Source organism: Podarcis pityusensis, assembly GCF_964106645.2.
Source record: "Podarcis pityusensis genome assembly, chromosome: 10".
NCBI classification, from domain to species: domain Eukaryota; kingdom Metazoa; phylum Chordata; class Lepidosauria; order Squamata; family Lacertidae; genus Podarcis; species Podarcis pityusensis.
The window spans coordinates 4,614,981-4,633,626 of NC_138035.1; the positions used below are offsets into that span (position 1 = coordinate 4,614,981).

The 18,646-nt window shown below is 47.3% G+C and overlaps 1 protein-coding gene and 1 long non-coding RNA gene across 2 annotated transcripts in view; one reads left to right on the plus strand and one right to left on the minus strand.

Moving 5' to 3' along the window:
* Nucleotides 1-1,102: 1,102 nt before the first annotated feature.
* Nucleotides 1,103-17,473, plus strand: LOC308457787 (uncharacterized protein; the record flags this gene model as incomplete). Its single annotated transcript, XM_080971959.1, has 3 exons — nt 1,103-2,168; nt 14,883-16,727; nt 16,896-17,473. Exons 2-3 carry the CDS (start codon nt 15,128-15,130, stop codon nt 17,471-17,473), a joined length of 2,178 nt encoding a protein of 725 aa, XP_080828085.1. The 5' UTR covers nt 1,103-2,168; nt 14,883-15,127.
* Nucleotides 12,810-18,646, minus strand: part of LOC308486502 — a 43,114-nt gene continuing 37,277 nt past the window's right edge. The window contains exon 2 of the long non-coding RNA XR_013991102.1: nt 12,810-12,884. This is a non-coding gene — a long non-coding RNA (uncharacterized lncRNA). The remainder of the gene's footprint in view (nt 12,885-18,646) is intronic.

Genomic DNA, 18,646 nt, shown 5'->3' on the forward strand with positions numbered 1-18,646 from the left:
ACTTGATGGGTGTTTGGTGGCGGGCAAGGAGAACTATGGGGCAGGGTCCAGGATGCTCAGATTACTGCCACCAGACCTCCCCTTTCATGATGTAAGCATGATGTAGTTTGGGGGGGTGTAACATTGGCATTAGCAGCTAATAAAAGATTGGGTTCTCTTTTGTTCAGGGCTTCCATCTTGTTTCAACTGGTGGCAGGTGGGAGTCCTGTCACGACAGTCTTCAATAAAGACCAAGCCTACTGGCTGCTGTTTTGCTCTGGTATTCCTGGCTGGTGTCCTTGTTTTTTGTCCAGGGGGGCCCTCAGATTTCTCCGTTAACAAGACACACCTTCCTTCCTGCAAGCTCCACCCAATTCCCACCCCATAAGCCCCTGACCTGTCCATAATAATAATAATAATAATAATAATAATTTATATCCCGCCCTCCCCAGCCGAAGCTGGGCTCAGAGTAGCTAACAACAATAAAAGTAACACAGTTTACATATAATCACAATCAGTTAATTAAAATGCATTCTAAAATCAATTCATTCTAATATCAATTCAAAATCAAAATCAAATTAATGGTAGATACAGCGGTTTTGCCAAGTCCAACCATTGGTCTCCCTGGAGAGGTAAGGAAATTCCAAGAGGAAGAGAGGAGGAGAGAGGCCTTCTAGGAAGCGGCTCTTTGTTTCCGCAGTCCTACCCAGGAATCAGCCAGAAACCTTTTCCTCTCTCTCAGGCTTCCATCTTAAAGTGTCTTTTCCACTGCCTGGTTCATTGAGGATGAGGATAATGTACACCTGTCATCAGAAACAGGGGTGCAGAGTCAATGGAATGGCTCTCAGGCTTGATATGGAAGTCAAAAGCATTTCTGTTCCTCTTATTCTTTGTAGGCAGTGTCAGAGTGACTGACAAGCTGAGATACAACCCATCAGCATCCAATGATAGCCATTGCATGAATCTTCCCAGTCAAAGGACCCATTTTCATGATAGACAGTGCCTGTGGCTGGAGGCTCTACATACAGGGTGTGCCTATGGAGGCCAAAGACTGCCAATATTAGCACAGGCGAGGTGTGTGACACACACACACCCCAAAAAATTTACAGACTTTGTGTGAATGAGAGTTTGTGGGTGGGATTATCGTTTACGGCAACCCTGTTGCTCCCACAAGGGAGCACCCAGGGGTCAGAACACTCATCCCCCAACATCAATTTCTGGACATGGCCTAGGAGGTAGGAGGGGAACCACTGCATAGCAGGGCCCCCAGCTCCCTTAGAGAGTCCAGAAGGATACCATGGTCAAAGGTCTCCAAAGCCGCTGAGAGATCCAGCAGAACCAGGAAACAGCACAGCTAGGGCAATTTCAGTTCCATGGTGAGGCCTGAATCCCAATTGGAAGGATAATGGTGGCAGAAGCTTTCCTGGTCCTGCAACCCCAAAGCTCCAGGCACAAGACTTTTATTAGCTTTGAAGGGGCCATCGGATACTTGGTGGTCTTTTCTTCAAAAGACAAATATTCTGAATACTTTTTAATTGATGTATGATATAAGCAGCAGTTCTGTTTTACATATTCCACATTGGAGAGATTCTGATACACAGATCTGAGTTCATCGCCCCCCTGAAACTGCTGTGTTAGCAGCACTGCCTAGGCAGTGTGTTTGGGGGTCCTGGGCTGCCTAGACAACAAGACCCCCTTCTCAGCCTGGCTTATATGGTCCCAAGGAAAGCAGAGCAGTACGTCAGGCACCAGCTTGGCTGCAGGAGTGGCTGGAAGGAGGTGTGCAGGGCAGCATCCAACCATCTTAGAGAGTCCACTCTGGATTTGTCTGGGTTTTCCTCCATAGCCTTTTCTTCTCCTGAAGATAACTCACGAGGAAGCGAAGGAGTGAACCAAAGTATTACGACCAGAGTTTTCCTTCTTGATGGGCTCCCTTCCCAGGTTGACTAGCCCCATCTGCCCTTCACTTTCCTCTGCAGAATGGACATAATCTGCCTCCTTGACTGTGGGATTCACTGTTGTTCTCATCCTTTCCATCCACCAGGGCCTTTCTTCACCTGCAGCAGAATTCCCTAATACACCAAGGATTTGAGACCCATCATCTATCCTCACCTGGTTTTGCCGGCCAGTTGAAGCCGTTCCTGGGATTGTGGTCCCTATTCCATCCTGACAGCTTCTGGAATACACAGGTGAGAGCTGAGTGCAGGGTGGGGACCAATGGTGGATAAATTACTCCAGAAGGCGGACTACATTACCTCCACCAAAAGTACTAACACTCCCCTAACACCCCATGATATTGTATCATTCGGATCTTTAAGAGAGAACAGGAATTCCTCTCCCCAGAAATAACACAGCTTCAGGCCATCAGTGAATCAATACTACAATTTCAAGGTACTACACATTCCACGAAGCACAGTTTATCTATTTGCCTTGAATATCCTGCTTTTCAGTGTCATTTTAGGATAGTCCTGCGTCAGAAGACGGGCAAGAGATGAGACAGCACATCATTCTTTAAAAAAATCATGCTGCTTTATTCACATTGATTGAGGATTTTGAAGGTTGCTGATGAATTACTATCATCTGATGACATTGCAACTTCATTTCCTAAAAATTGGGAACATGGATAGGAGGTGAGGGAATGTAGGAGATGTTGAAATAGGAGAAGGTGCTAATGGAGCTTGATATGTTCTCTTTCCCTTAGTTCTCTTCCTTGAAACCGAAACAGGATTTCCGTTCCTCCCACTCTGAAGAAGGAGATGGAGAAGACACTTCAAACCCCAGTGAATGGGGCACCTTTCGTATCATTAGGAATAGGGAAAAAAAAGTGTGAAATGCAGAAAATGCTTCATTGAATGAGCACCCATAGTTCACATCAACGACGTCCAACAGGGGGGAAACCATTTAAAGGTATGGAGTGTGGGAAAAGTTTCCCTGATAGTGGAAAACTTAGAACACATCAGCGGACTCACATGGGCAAGAAAGAATTCCAATGCAGGGAGTGTGGGAAGAACTTCAGTCAACATGGACAGTTAAGTTTACATCAACAGTTTCACACAGGGGAAAAACCTTTTAAATGTCTGGATTGTGGAAAGAGCTTCAGTCGGAGTGATAAACTTAGGATTGTGGAAAGAGCTTCTGTCGGAGTGATACACTTAGAAGTCATCAGAGGATTCATACAGGGGAGAAACCTTTTAAATGTCTGGATTGTGGAAAGAGCTTCAGTCAGAATGGAGACTTAAGTTTACATCAGCGGACTCACACAGGGGAGAAACCATTTAAATGTATGGAGTGTGGAAAAAGCTTCAGTCAGAGTGGACACTTCAACATACATCAACGGACTCACACAGGGGAGAAACCATTTAAATGTATGGAGTGCGGAAAGAGCTTCAGTTGCAGTGGAAACCTTAGAAAACATCAAAGGATTCACATGGGGGAAAAACCATTTAAATGTATGGAGTGCGGAAAGTGCTTCAGTCAGAATGGAGCCCTTAAATTACACCAGCAGATTCACACAGGGGAGAAACCATATAAATGTATGGAGTGTGGAAACAGTTTTACTGTTAATGGAAGCCTTAGAAAACATCAACGGACACATTCAGGGGCGAAACCATATAAATGTATGGACTGCGGAAAGAGCTTTACTGATAATGGAAGCCTTAGAAAACATCAACGGACACATTCAGGGGAGAAACCATATAAATGCATGGAGTGTGGAAAGAGCTTCAGTCAGAGTGGAGGCCTCAATATACATCAACGGACTCACACAGGGGAGAAACCATTTAAATGTTTGGAGTGCGGAAAGAGCTTCAGTCAGAATGGACACCTCAATATACATCAACGGACTCACACAGGGGAGAAACCATTTAAATGTATGGAGTGCGGAAAGAGCTTTCATCATAATGGAAACCTTAGAAAACATCAGCATACACACAGGGGAGAATCTGTTTAAATGTATGGACTGTGGAAGGAGCTGCAGTCAAGAGTGGAACCCTTGATTTATGTTAACAAACTCACACAAAACACAAACTGTATAAATATCAGTAAAATAGATAGAGTTTCAGTCCTAGTGGAAGTTCTAAATCAACAGACTCAGGTACTGGAAGAACATTCGTATTTGAAACCCTAAAAACCATCAACAAAGAGGAGAAGCAGTTTAAATGAAAAGATTGCAAAAAGTGCTTTATTTGCAATGGAGTGTTTAACAAACATCCAGGGACTCTCACATGGAAGAACCCATTTAGATGTATGGAGTGCAGGACGTGTTGCTTTCAGTGTCCACTCTTTCTTCACAGCAATGAACTCAGCAAGAAATCAGTCTTAAACACACAACGTGTATTTGAAGTTCTTGTGTTTATATGTAAAACTGAACAGCAATGAAATATTGAAGGCAATGTCAAACAATGTGAGTATAATCTAAGATTATAGAGATTATATGGGGACCCAGTGAGAACTGTATGCTTTGAAAGCTCAGTAAACTTTTACTGAAGAAGTCCTGGTGCCTCTGTTTGTGATTTTGACCTAAGTGTAGGAATTGCTCTACATGTGGCCCTTACCCTGCTGCTACTTGGCTCATGCCCTGGAGTTGCTCTATTCAAGCATGCAAGACGGTTTTTGCACCAAAGTCTCTCATCCCCACCACTGCACTATCTCAAAACACTGCTTCTTCAACAGAACTTCATCCCTGCCCCTGCGTGTTCTGAAGAAAACTTACAATACTGTAATTTAACAAGGATTCCCCCCCCCCCAGCCTTATTGCAAGACGGGGAAGAAGGGAAGTCTCCTGGTGGGTCCCATCTTCACTCGTGAACCCCATGGGGCAACCCCAGAGCTACTGCTTGTTCTGGGGTTTGGAGAAGATAGTTCTTTTTCATAGTCCCAGAGGATTTTATTCAGTCATGCTGCTAGGGAGTTTCCCTACCAGAGTGCATATTACCATCATACTGATTTTACTGTTATTTCTGTTTTTGCTGTCATGGACTGGCTGGGTGTGGGGAGGGGGAGGCACCAGCCGGGGGACCCACAAGGGAAGAAGGCTCAGAGCCTGGGGGCTGGTTGTGGGGTGGCAATGAGCAGATAGAGGGATAAAGGGGAGCAGACCGGGAGGGGAGGTGTTGCAAGCTGAGGAGGAAACAGGGTTTGGTGAGCAGGAAGACGCTGGGGCAGAGAGCAGTTCAGGCTCAGAGGGAGGAGAGGAGGGGGCCAGGAGACCCAGAGGAGGCCAGCCCCTGAAGCATCCAGGGAGACCCCCCCTCCTGCTGTGACAGGCTCCCCTCTCCCATGGTCTTCTAGAACACACAGAGAAACCCGCTTCAGACCCCATGATCCTGCACATGATATTAAGAGGGTGTTTCCCTGCCCCCCAACATGCATCACTTTATTTTTTAAAAAAATAATATTTATTAAAGTTTTAGGAATATAACAAAAGAAAAAACAACAACAAAGACATCAACAAAGAACAGAAAACAGTCAAACAGAAAAGAAAAAAAAAAGAAAAATACAGTAAAATACAATAAACCTTCTATAACTTAACATTCATTTACTTGTTTCTTTGACCTCCTCACACCTCCCTTTTTTGTATTCTGCTTCAATTAGCTATTTCAGCAAATCCTTTCCATCTTTCCCAAATTTTATCCAATCAATTTGTCTTAACATAGTATAATTTTACCTTTCCTGCTTTCCTTCAACAATCTATTTAACTTAAATCCTTTATATTGATTATGCAATAGTCACATAGCTTCATTCCAGCCTCCTTCTAAACTTCCTTAATTTTACTATGTTTCTGTAAATAAACTTTAAATTTCTTCCAATCTTCTTGCACCGACTCTTCTCCCTGGTCTCGGATTCTGCCAGTCATTTCCACCACTTCCATAAGATCCATCACCCCAACATGCCTCACTTTAATCTCTTTGACAATGAACTGTATTTTCAGCCCAATCACCCTGTTTGGAGAGCTCTTTTAGGGGCTCCTTGCAATCTCTCTCTGTTTGAGCAACTCTGAACAATTTACTGACTTCAGAGGAATCACTCTTTGGGAATGGCGGAGCAGAATGGAAGTGGGCAAGGAAGACCCACACTCACTCCGGTTGGAGGAATAGAGTCACTGACCCCTATATTCAAAGGTGATGGCCACTTCTGGAATCCAGGAAGGAACTCCCCCACTCTTGTCACACGCAGCTGGGCTCACTTGCCAGAGCCACCTGGAGATCCTGACGGAAATAGTCATCATCCCTGACCACTGGTCTTGCCTGCTAGGGGTGATGGGAGCTGTAGTCCAAAAACAGCTGGAGACCCAAATTTGGGAAACCCTGTTCACCTTGAAGGAGAAAAGAGGGTTCACTTGCATCAGAACGTCAGGTGAGCCCTGCAGGATCAGGCCCAAGGGGCCCCTGTCCTCCCAGGGGCCAAGCAGAGGCCTCTTCTGGGAAACCCACCGGCAGCACTTGAGCACCAGAGAAGGAAGGAGGCGCATTTCTTCTAGGGACACATTTCTGGGGTCCCCACGGTGCCCCCAGCCTGGCTCTACTCTGCAGGGCAGCTGTGTGTTGTTTCACTGCAAGTGAGCCTGCCCCGTGCAACGTGGGGCTCTTAGAAGGAATTTGAGGGGGGCCGGAGGGACTAGAGCTTCCCCGCACTTGCAAAGGACCAGTAGAAGCGGAGGGGAGGCAGGCAGGAGGAGGGCGATGGGGAGGAACCAGCGAGAAGGAGCTTCTGGAGCCTGGGAAGCCCCCTCCCCGCCTGCTCCCTGAAGGTTTCCCGAGCCCCCCCCCCTTTTCATTTCAAGGACTGGGGGACCTCAGCATCCCGGGGTTGCTTTGCTCTGGGGGGGGGGGAGGGGGTCCTATTTTGTTTGCTGAGGGCAGGAGTCACAATCCTGTCACATTGTGTTGTGTCTGGCTTTTAGATAAGGGGGTGAGGCTCAGGTGGGAAAGAGTTGAGAAGGAAAATATCCCGGGGTGCGGATTTACTCCGCTGCCCAGCTCGTCAGGGTGCCACTCCCCGGGGGTCCCTCCGGTCAGCAAAAGAAGGAGAATCCAGCCAAGTTAAAGAAGCAAACGGCGGTCAGTTGACCTGATCTTTATTTGTTGCAACAAGGTTCAAACACACCAAGAGTAGGAACCCCGAGAAGATGGTTGCATGGATTTTTAAGACCTCTCCCCATTTCCCACAATACATTTCCCAATACATTTTCTTTGATGCATGACAGATTTGTCCCAAAGTAGGAGTCTTTGGCATTCAGAAACATGAGCCCGTCACCCACCCCTGTCAACAACCCCAGTTTCCCACACCTTTTAACTACCCTCTTCCCCTAAGAACCATAATAGTGTTTACAGATCCCTCTAGGTGCAAGGCTTTCCTGGGCTTCTCCTTTGGAAGTATCAGGATCCTCCTCCTCCTCCTCCTCCAATCCGGCTTCTGTTCCGGGAATAAGGGGGGGGGTGAGCCTCCTCCCAAACTGCTGCTTCTCCCGGAAGTGGAGCTTCTACGCCGGATTGCCGCTCTGCCCCGTAGCTCTAGGGGCGCGCCCTTTCGGAAAGGGGAGGAGGGGCGGCAGGGGACCCCCCCCCCAACAAAACATCGATGTTGCAGGAAAGGAAATGAGAATCGGGATCGAGGACAAAGAAGTAAAGGGGTCGCGGCGGGGGGGGGGGAGAGGGGAGGGGAGAGAAGGACCCAGAGAGGGACTCCGCGCCATCTCCCCAAAGCGCCTTCCGTGGGCCCCCCCGGCAGGGCCTGGATCCCTGAACGTGCGCTGCGAAGGGGGCTTTCCTCGCAGGGGAGGACATGGGGCGCCCACCCACGAGGTCCCACGAGGACTCCCTGGCCCCGTTTCCCCCGCGCAGGCATCCCTGGGGCCCTGTGCGCTCCGCGCGGAGAGAGGCAGACCATGAAAGGGTTAACGGGCGCGAGAAACGCCTAGAGACCCCCCCGTCCCTCCCCATCTCGTCTTGGGGGGCCCCTCCGGATGGAGAGATGGGTCGCGCATGGCGAGGGGTGAGCCGCGCCAAGGGGCCTCTGGGTGCAGGGGAGACTCCGGGAGAGAGGGAGGGGGCCAAGGGGCAAGGAAGCGCAGCATTGGCGGGGGGGGGGGAGACGAGTCTTTGGGGAGACGTCTCCATCATGGCGCCCATGAGGAATCTCCGGAGGGGCCGCCTTGGCTTCTCCCTCCCATCCAGGAATCGACCCCCCCCTTCAAGGCAACCAGAGAGGGATCCCTGGATAGTGGGGGGGTCCAGTCCCCCCACCCCTTCCTTCCTTCAATCTCCATCCTCTTCCCACCCCCATAAGCCCCTGCCCAGACCCAGGGGTTCTGCCCAGTCCAACCTTTGGTCCCCCTGGAGAGGAAAGGAAATCCCTAGAGGAAGAGGGCAGGGGAGAGGCCCTCTCAGAAGCAGCTCTTGGTTTCCGCCATCCCACCCAGGAAGCAGCCAGAAACCTTTTCCTCTTTCTCAGGCTTCCATCTTGATTGTCTTTTCCACTGCCTGGTTCATTGAGGATGAGGATAATGTACACCTGTCATCAGAAACAGGGGTGCAGGGTCCATGGAATGGCTCTCAGGGCTGATATGGAAGTTGCACCTCGAAAGCATTTCTGTTCTCTTATTCTTTGTAGGCAATGTCAGAGTGACTGACAAGCTGAGATGCAATCCTTCAGCATCCTATGACAGCAACTGAATGAATCTTCCCAGTCAAAGGACCCATTTTCATGATAGACAGTGCCTGTGGCTGGAGGCTCTACATACAAGGTGTGCCTATACAGGCCAAAGACTGCCAGTATTAGCACAGGTGAGGTGTGTGACCCTCCCCTCAATTTACAGACTGGGTGAATGAGAGTTTGTGGGTGGGATTCTAGTTTACGACAACCTTTTTTTAAAATCATTTTTTCAACACAAACATCAACCACAAAAAAACACATAAAACAAAAACCACAATAACACTAATAACGCACTTTAGCAATTCAAATTTGAGTACTGATATACGTATAACTACACCTTTTTAACAATATTTCCGCACCTCTCCTCCCCCTACTTCACACTACTTTCTGCCTTATCTCTTAAGTAATCCTTCCAGATTTCTTCATATTTATCCTTTCTTATGGACACGGGTGGCACTGTGGGTTAAACCACAGAGCCTAGGACTTGCATTTTTTCTAGGGACACATTTCTGGGGACCCCCAGCCTGGCTCCACTCTGCCAGGGCAGCTGCGTTTTGTTTCGCTGCAGGTGAGCCCGCCCCGTGCAACATGGGTCTCTTAAAGGAACTTGGGGGGGGCGGGGGGCTGCAGCTTCCCCGCACTTGCCAAAGACTGACAGTATTAGCACAGGTGAACTGTGCAACCTTCCCAAATTTACAGACTGTATGTGAATGAGAGTTTGTGGGTGGGGTTATAGTTTACACTGGGAGCCAGTGTGGTGTAGTGGTTAAGAGCCATAGACTCGTAATCTGGGGAACCAGGTTCGCTTCCCCGCTCCTCCACATGCAGCTGCTGGGTGACCTTGGGCCAGTCACACTTCTTTGAAGTCTCTCAGCCCCACTAACCTCACAGAGTGTTTGTTGTGGGGGAGGAAGGGAAAGGAGAATGTTAGCTGCTTTGAGACTCCTTCGGTTAGTGATAAAGCAGAATATCAAATCCAAACTCCTCCTCTTCTTCTTTATGGCAACCCTGTGATTTTCTCCACCCATAACATTTTGTGACCTGATATTGCAGTACAGATTCCAAAATAACTACAAAATATACAAGATAATAAGAATGATTGCAGTATTTATACCCCGCCCATCTGGTTGGGTTTCCCCAGCCACTCTGGGCAGCTTCAAGTACATAAAAAATACAATAAAACATCAAACGTTAAAAACATCCCAATGCAGCTGTCTTCTAAATGTCAGAGAGTTGCCCATTTCCTTCCCTCTGATGGGAGGGCATTCCATAGGGCGGGAGGCCCTCTGCCTGGTTCCCTGGAACTTCACTTCTGACAGCAAGGGAACCAGCAAAGACCCTCAGAGGAGGACCTCCCTGCCCGGACTGAGCGATGGGGGTGGAGATGCTCCTTCAAGTTTCCAGCGCCGAGGCTGTTTATGGCTTAAGGTTGCAGATCTTGCTCCTCCATAACAATCTGCAGAGCAAGTTCGACGTATAATTAGCAGAGTAGCAAAAAAACCCCACTCGGACGCAGCAAAAAAATAATTCAGCTGAGAAATTGATTACAGTGGTACCTCTGGTTGCGAATGGGATCTGTTCCGGAGGTCCGTTCGCAACATGAGCAGAACACAATCTACGTCTGCACATACGCGGGTCGCGATTCGCAGCTTCTGCACATGCGCGTGACATCATTTTGCATGTCTGCGCATGCCCAAGTGGCGAAACCCGGAAGTAACCCTTTCGGGTACTTCTGGGTTGCCTCCGGACGCAACCTGAAAACATGCAACCTGAAGCAAATGTAACATGAGGTATGACTGTACTGAAGCATAACAGGATCCAAAAAATAGCAAAAATATATCGTATTTTTCGCTCCATAGGGCGCACCTGACCATAAGGCGCACCTAGTTTTTAGAGGAGGAAAACACGGAAAAAAATATTTAGAATCAAATGTTGTACTAAACTATTTAAAGCAGCAAAGTGGGTGGCTCCTGTCCGCTTTGCTGCTTTAAAGCGAGCCTCAGAGGAGGGAAGGAAGGGGAACCATGGCTTATCTAAGTCCAGTTAACAATGCTGAGCCTGACTTTATATGCATCTCAAAGCCCTTGACGTTTATACATTATAATGACAAGCCGAGATAGGCCTCCTGCAGAGGAGGAGGGGTGGAGAAGGGAGGGAGCCATCATAGCTCAATAGGGAGAACATGGAGAAGATCCCAAGTTCAGTCCTTGAAAGCTTCTCCAGGTAGGGCTGAGGGTGTGTTTCCTGAAACCCTGGTGAGCCTCTGCCCATCAGTGAAGACAAAAGTGAGCTAAATGGACTCAGGGGTCCTGACGTGGTATAGGGAAGGTCCCTCTGTTCCTGCTTAAATTAGCCCTTTCTTCAGAACCATGAGGACCATGAGTTTGTTTTTAAAGGGAACAGCTGTAACCTCAGTGGCTTTGCATGCAGAACACCACACGTTCAATCCCCGGCTTCTCCAGGCCTGAAACTCTGGCAAACTGCTGCCAGTCAGTGTTGACATTACTAAGCTAGATGGAGTAGTGGGTCCAACTCCTTATAAGGCAGCTTCCTAGGTTCCCATTTACCGGTATGCTTCAGATCTGAGCGTGAGGCTTGCTGTCACATTTAGTGTTGAGAGGGTGGTTCTTTGCACATCTGGAAGATGACTGTGTCACCTCCCATCACCCTACTGAAGGTGCTTTTATAGCTCAGGGGAAAGGGCAGGCAGTCACAGCATCTGTAGACTGTAGCATCCTGAATTAAGGGAGGAATTCCCCTTGCAGCCAAAGGGTTGTTTGATGCCACCACGAAAGAGCTGATCTTAAGCTTGAAACCAGGACTTGCTCTTTAACCATGCTGCTCTTCCAGTTGCCAATGCCATCCATGTAACTTGTGTGGATATCAAACGTGGGTTGTGTCCAGGAACCTGGGAGGATTTCTTTCACGTGTGTGCATGTTTTCGTCTTTAAATAAACAGCCCATGCAAGTTTCCAGCTCTTATGGCCATCGAGATTAACCTGGCCGTCTCAGTGGAAATCTGGGGAGGCTGAGGTGGACTTTCGAGTGGTCAAAGTGTGGTTGTGTCTTCCTGCCTGGCATCTATTTCCTGCCCTCTTTCCCCCTGCACCCCCGCACCCTGCTTCAAAGCAAGCCACTGGAGAGCCATGGATCCTCTGCTTGCAACTGCAGCGGATTCCCTCCATTTTGAAGCAGGAAAGTGGGAGAGGAGCTGCTTACTCGAGTGTAAGCTGCTCCCTTCCCACTTTCCTGCTTCAAAGGGAGCCCAGGAGGAGGGAATCCACTGCATGGATCCCCTTCCTTCCCTCCTCCTTGGTTGCTTTGAAGCAGGAAAGTGGGAGAGGAGCTGCTGCTGCTCCCCTCCCACTTTCCTGCTTCAAAGGGAGCCTGGGAGGAGAGAAGGGAGGAGGGAATCCACTGCCTTCGCTAGCAGAGGATCCATGGTCCCCTTCCTTCCCTTCTCCGTGGTTGCTTTGAAGCAGGAAAGTGGGAGAGGAGCCGCTTACACGAGTGTAAGCTGCTCCCCTCCCACTTTACTGCTTCAAAGGGAGCCTGGGAGGAGAGAAGGGAGGAGGGAATCCACTGCCTTCGCTAGCAGAGGATCCATGGTCCCCTTCCTTCCCTCCTCCATGGTTGCTTTGAAGCAGGAAAGTGGGAGAGGAGCCGCTTACACGAGTGTAAGCAGCTCCCCTCCCACTTTCCTGCTTCGATGGGAGCCTGGGAGGAGAGAAGGGAGGAGGGAATCCACTGCCTTCGCTAGCAGAGGATCCATGGTCCCCTTCCTTCCCTTCTCCTTGGTTGCTTTGAAGCAGGAAAGTGGGAGAGGAGCTGCTTACACGAGTGTAAGCAGCTCCCCTCCCACTTTCCTGCTTCAAGGGGAGCCTGGGAGGAGGGAGGGATGGACAGAATCCCCTTCCCTCCCTCTTGCCTGGCTCAGCTCAGCAGCAGCGGCTCTTGCTGGCTTCGCTCCATAGGACGCACAGACATTTCCCCTTACTTTTTAGGGGAGGAAAAGTGCGTCCTATGGAGCGAAAAATACGGTAACATACAGTAAAACCCTGACTTAGCATACTGTTAGGGAAAAATCTAGGTGTGAGGCTGCTCAGTCCCCCAGCTGGTCGGGCAGAGCCCGTGGGTCCCGGCGGAATAAAGGAAGGAGTCCAGCCAACTGGAGCAAATAGCTGTAGACCAAAGTTTATTGCGCAATAGGTTCAAAGAGCAAATTTTGAACCCCGAGGATGGGGTGACAAAGACTTTTAAAACTTTCCCACCACATCCCAGAATACAGTTTGAAGGGGAGGGGTTAACCTTGGCAAACATGTCCAGACAAGTCCTTGGTACAAGATTAGCATAAGCAGACATGGTAGGGCAAGACTCAGGTATAAGATTAGCATAGACAAATATGTCTTAAGTACCCACCACCCAAAAGTACAATAGAAGTTCCTTTGCATGTCTGGAGCCTGAGGCGAGTCAGGTGATGAGATTTGGCTTCCTTTGGCTAACAATGAGCCCAGCAACTGTCACCTCTGAAAACTTCCTGGAGTCCTTTTTCAAGGGGAAAATAGCTTTGGAATGGGGGGAACTGGGAAAGGAGATGATTTTATACTGTTTTTAAAGCTAGGTGACTTCCCTGAGCTGTCAAGTTGGAAGGATATATTCAGGCATAATATTTGTAATATTTAACTTTAAACATGTGCCCCCCCCCCGTAATTTCCATAACAATACCAAAACAGTACGCAAGTAAGAAACAGACAAACAGAGTAGAGTAATAACAGAATATGACATGGGAGCAGGCGCATTTCAATACTGTAATTTATATATAATTCAATGTCAGAGAAACTCTGGGACTTGATAACAAGCCTCCAGGTTGACCAGCCCCATCTGCCCTTCACTTTCCTCTTCAGCACAGGCAGAATCTGCCTTCTGGATTGTGGGATTCACGGTTGTTCTCCTCCTCTTCATCCACAAGGTTGGATTCTGTTCACCTGCAGCAGAATTCCCCAACCCACCAAGGATTTGAGACCCATCAGCTTTCCTCACCTGGTTTAGCCGGCCGGTTGAAGCTGTTGCTTGAACCCCTTTTGCATGCTGACAGCTTCTGGAAGCCACAGGGGGAGCAGAGTGCAGGGTGGGCACCAAGGGTGGAAAAATGACCCCAGAAGGTGCAGGAAATGTCCCCCACCAAAGGAGAACTACTGCTCCCCAACACCCCATGACATCTAGATTCAGGTAGGTAGTCGTGTTGCACACTTCTTCAGATACACTGAAACAGATGTCACCAGACCCTTGTATATCGTGGGAGGGTGGGGTTTTCCCCAAAAGGGTACTCCTACTACCATCTCCTACCACCCTTCACTATATGAAGAAGTGTGCATGTACACGAAAGCTTATACCTAGAACAAACATAGTTGGTCTCTAAGATGCTACTGGACTTTAAAAAAAAGAATTATTTCAGCTGCGTCAGACCAGCAATGCTACCTACCATTAAGTACAGTAATCTCTTTGCCTTGAATATCCTGCTTTTCAGTGCCAGATTAGGATAGTCCTGTGTCAGAAGACGGTGCAAGAGATCAGGCAGCACATCATTATTATAAAGAACCATTGTGGTGGGTATTTCTGTCTGGGATTCCCATGCGCCAGCTGCTTTCCTTCTGCTTCTCCTGCTCTCTCCATGCCATGTGAGGCATGTAGACAGAGGTCCATCTCCAAGAAAAGCAGCTTCCCTGAGCACCCATTCAGCTGACCCACGCACCAAAACTGGTCATTAGTTCTCTGACTGACCCAGACCACAGTCCCTGGAAAAGATGTAGACCTGGGTCTCATGTAATGGTCCACATGGACTTCCTGAGGCCATTGGGACTGTGCAGGTGATTCATGAAGATCTAGAGGTGGAAACGGGTGGTGGTGGATGGAGGATTATGACGCAGAGGATGGGAATTGTCCAAAGGAACAATGAACCAGAGAAAGAGAGGGCCATGTCATGGACAGAGAGCAGCTGCCTTTCCTGTGAGGAAACAATTGATTTGAGAAGGCTGCATTCCAAGATCATGCTGCTTCATTAATGATGATTGAGGATTATGAAAGTTTGCTGCTGCATTACTATCATTTGACATCATTGCATCTTTATTTCCTCAAAACTGGGAACATGGGTAGGAGGCAGGGGAATGTAGGAGATGTTGAAATAAGAAAAGCTGCTAATGGCATTTGATGTGCTCTCTTTCCATTTGTTCTCTTCCTTGAAACTCAAACAGGATTTCCTTTCCTCCCACTCTGAAGAAGGAGATGGAGAAGACAGTCAGAAGTCCAGGAGATGGGACACCTTTCGTTTCATTAGAAAGAGAAATTAAAATGTGTGAAATGTGGATTATGCTTCATTGAATGCAGCACACATAATTCACATCAATGATCTCCGACAGGGGAGAAACCATTGAAAGGTAAGGACTGTAGAAAGAGTTTCACTGATATTGGAAAACTTAGAATACATCAGCACATTAACATGGGCAAGAAAGGATTCAAATGCATGCAGTGTGGGAAGAACTTCAGTCAGAGTGGATCCCTCAATATACATCAACGGATTCACACAGGAGAGAAACCATACAAATGTATGGAGTGTGGAAAGAGCTTTAGTCAGAGTGGACACCTCAATTTACATCACCAGACTCACACAGGGGAAAAACCATTTAAATGTATGGAGTGCGGAAAGAACTTCAGTCGGAGGGGATACTTAACTTTACATCAACGGACTCATACAGGTGAGAAACCATTTAAATGCATGGAGTGTGGAAAGAGCTTTAGTGATAGTAGAAACTGTAGAAAACATCAACAGACTCACACAGGGGAGAAACCATTTAAATGCATGGAGTGTGGAAAGAGCTTTAGTGAAAATGGAACCCTTAAAAAACATCAACAGACTCACAGAGGGGAGAAACCATTTAAATGCATTGAGTGTGGAAAGAGCTTCGGTTTCAATGCAGGACTTAGAAGACATCAACGGACTCACAGAGGGGAAAAACCATTTAAATGCATGGAGTGTGGAAAGAGCTTTAGTGATAGTGGAAACTGTAGAAAACATCAACAGATTCACATAGGGGAGAAACCATTTAAATGTATGGAGTGCGGAATGAGCTTTAATGAAAATGGAACCCTTAGAAAACATCAACAGACTCACAGTGGGGAGAAACCATTTAAATGCATTGAGTGTGGAAAGAGCTTCGGTTTCAATGCAGAACTTAGAAGACATCAACGGACTCACAGAGGGGAGAAACCATTTAAATGTATGGAGTGTGGAAAGAGCTTCAGTTTCAATGCAGAACTTAGAAGACATCAATGGACTCACAGAGGGGAGAAACCATTTAAATGTATTGAGTGTGGAAAGAGCTTCGGTTTCAATGCAGAACTTAGAAGACATCAACGGACTCACAGAGCGGAAAAACCATTTAAATGTATGGAGTGTGGAAAGAGCTTTTGTGAAACTGGAAAGCTTAGAAGACATCAACGGACTCACACGGGTGAAAAACCACATAAATGTATGGAGTGCGGAAAGAGCTTTAGTGATAATGCACACCTTAGAAGACATCAACAGACTCATACAGGGGAGAAACCATTTAAATGTATGGAGTGTGGAAAGAGCTTCGGTTTCAATGCAGAACTTAGAAGACATCAACGGACTCACACAGGTGAGAAACCATATGAATGTATGGAGTGCGGAAAGAACTTCAGTCAGAGGGGATACTTAACTTTACATCAACGGACTCATACAGGCGAGAAACCATTTAAATGCATGGAGTGTGGAAAGAGCTTTAGTGAAACTGGAAAGCTTAGAATACATCAACGGACTCACACGGGTGAAAAACCATATAAATGTATGGAGTGCGGAAAGCGCCTCAGTCAGAGTGGACACCTCAATATTCATCTACAGACTCACACAGGGGAGAAACCATGTAAATGTATGGAGTGCGGAAAGAGCTTTCGTGATAATGGCAACCTTAGAAGACATCAACAGACTCACACAGGGGAGAAACCATTTAAATGTATGGAGTGTGGAAAGAGCTTTAGTGAAAATGGAACCCTTAGAAAACATCAACGGACTCACACGGGTGAAAAACCATATAAATGTATGGAGTGCGGAAAGAGCTTCAGTCAGAGTGGACACCTCAATATTCATCTACAGACTCACACAGGGGAGAAACCATATGAATGTATGGAGTGCGGAAAGAACTTCAGTCAGAGGGGATACTTAACTTTACATCAATGGACTCATACAGGCGAGAAATCATTTAAATGCATGGAGTGTGGAAAGAGCTTTTGTGAAACTGGAAAGCTTAGAATACATCAACGGACTCACACGGGTGAAAAACCATATAAATGTATGGAGTGCGGAAAGAGCTTCAGTCAGAGTGGACACCTCAATATTCATCTACAGACTCACACAGGGGAGAAACTGTATAAATGTATGGAGTGTGGAAAGAGCTTTTGTGAAACTGCAAAGCTTAGAAGACATCAACGGACTCACACGGGGGAGAAACCATGTAAATGTATGGAGTGCGGAAAGAGCTTTCGTGATAATGGAACCCTTAGAAGACATCAACGGACTCACACGGGGGAGAAACCATGTAAATGTATGGCGTGCGGAAAGAGCTTTTGTGATAATGGCAACCTTAGAAGACATCAACAGATTCACACAGGGGAGAAACCATGTAAATGTATGGAGTGCGGAAAGAGCTTTCGTGATAATGGAACCCTTAGAACACATCAACGGACTCACACGGGGAAAAACCATTTAATTGCATGGAGTGCGGAAGGAAATTCAGACAGAGTGGACACCTCAGCAAGCATCAACTGACTCACACAGGGGAGGAACCATATCAATGATTTTTTCTCAGGAGCTAAGTTTTGTGCCTCACTGTTGTCCCAGTCATAACTGTAGTCTTTGAAAGCTCAGTAAACTATTACTGAAGAAGTCCTGCTGCCTGTGTGTGTCTTTTTGACCTCAGTGTGGCACTTGTTCTACACATGGCCCCTACCCTGCTGCTACTTGGCTCATGCCCTGGAGTTGCTCTACTCAAGCACACAAGATGGTTTTTGCACCAAACTCTGTCACCCCCACCACTACAAACACTTCTTCTTCGACGGAACCTCATCTTGAAATACTGAAATTCAATGGGAGATTTCCCCCCAAAGCCTAAGTTCAAGAGGGGGAATATGGGGCTGCAGGTACCAGGGAAGTCTCCTGGTGGGCCCATCTTCACTCATGAACCCCATAGGGCAACCTGCTTATTCTGGGGTTTGAGAAGCAGTTTAAATGAAAAGATTGCAAAAAGTACTTTATTTACAATGGAGTGTTTAAGGAACATCCAGGGACTTTCCCATGGAAGAACCCATTTAGATGTATGGAGTGCGGGACGTTTTCCTTTCAGTGTCCACTCTTTCTTCACAGCAATGAACTCAGCAGGAAATCAGTCTTAAACACACGATGTGTATTTGAAGTTCTTGTGTTTATATGTAAAACTGAACAGCAGTGAAATATTGAATGCAATGTCAAACAATGTGAGTATAATCTAAGAGGTAAAGAACCTTTTGATAGAGAGGATGAATCTGGTTTGCTGGTGGTGAGTGAGGATTAGGGCTGGGCGATATATTGATATCTGGTCCAATACTGGTTTCTAGACCACATCTCGATAACCTTTGAAGAACAACTTATGTGGCAATACACCGTGAATCAGTGTGTGTTTCTGGGATGTGCCTGCAAGCAGTGGCAGAAAGCTTTTCTTCATGAAGCCCCTGAATATGCTGAGTTGCTGACTTCCCTCCAAGACTACAAGAAGCGAAAGGCAGGCCTCCATTGCCCTGTGTCCTTCCAGCCTCTTTCCTCGCTTGCTCCCTATTGCCGGTGTGTGTGCCTGACTTAGATATCCTGTATGCTGTATGATTTTACCGCTGAAACTGGATTTGCTCTCAGGAGCTAAGTTTTGTGCCTCACTGGGGACCCAGTGAGAACTGTATGCTTTGAAAGCTC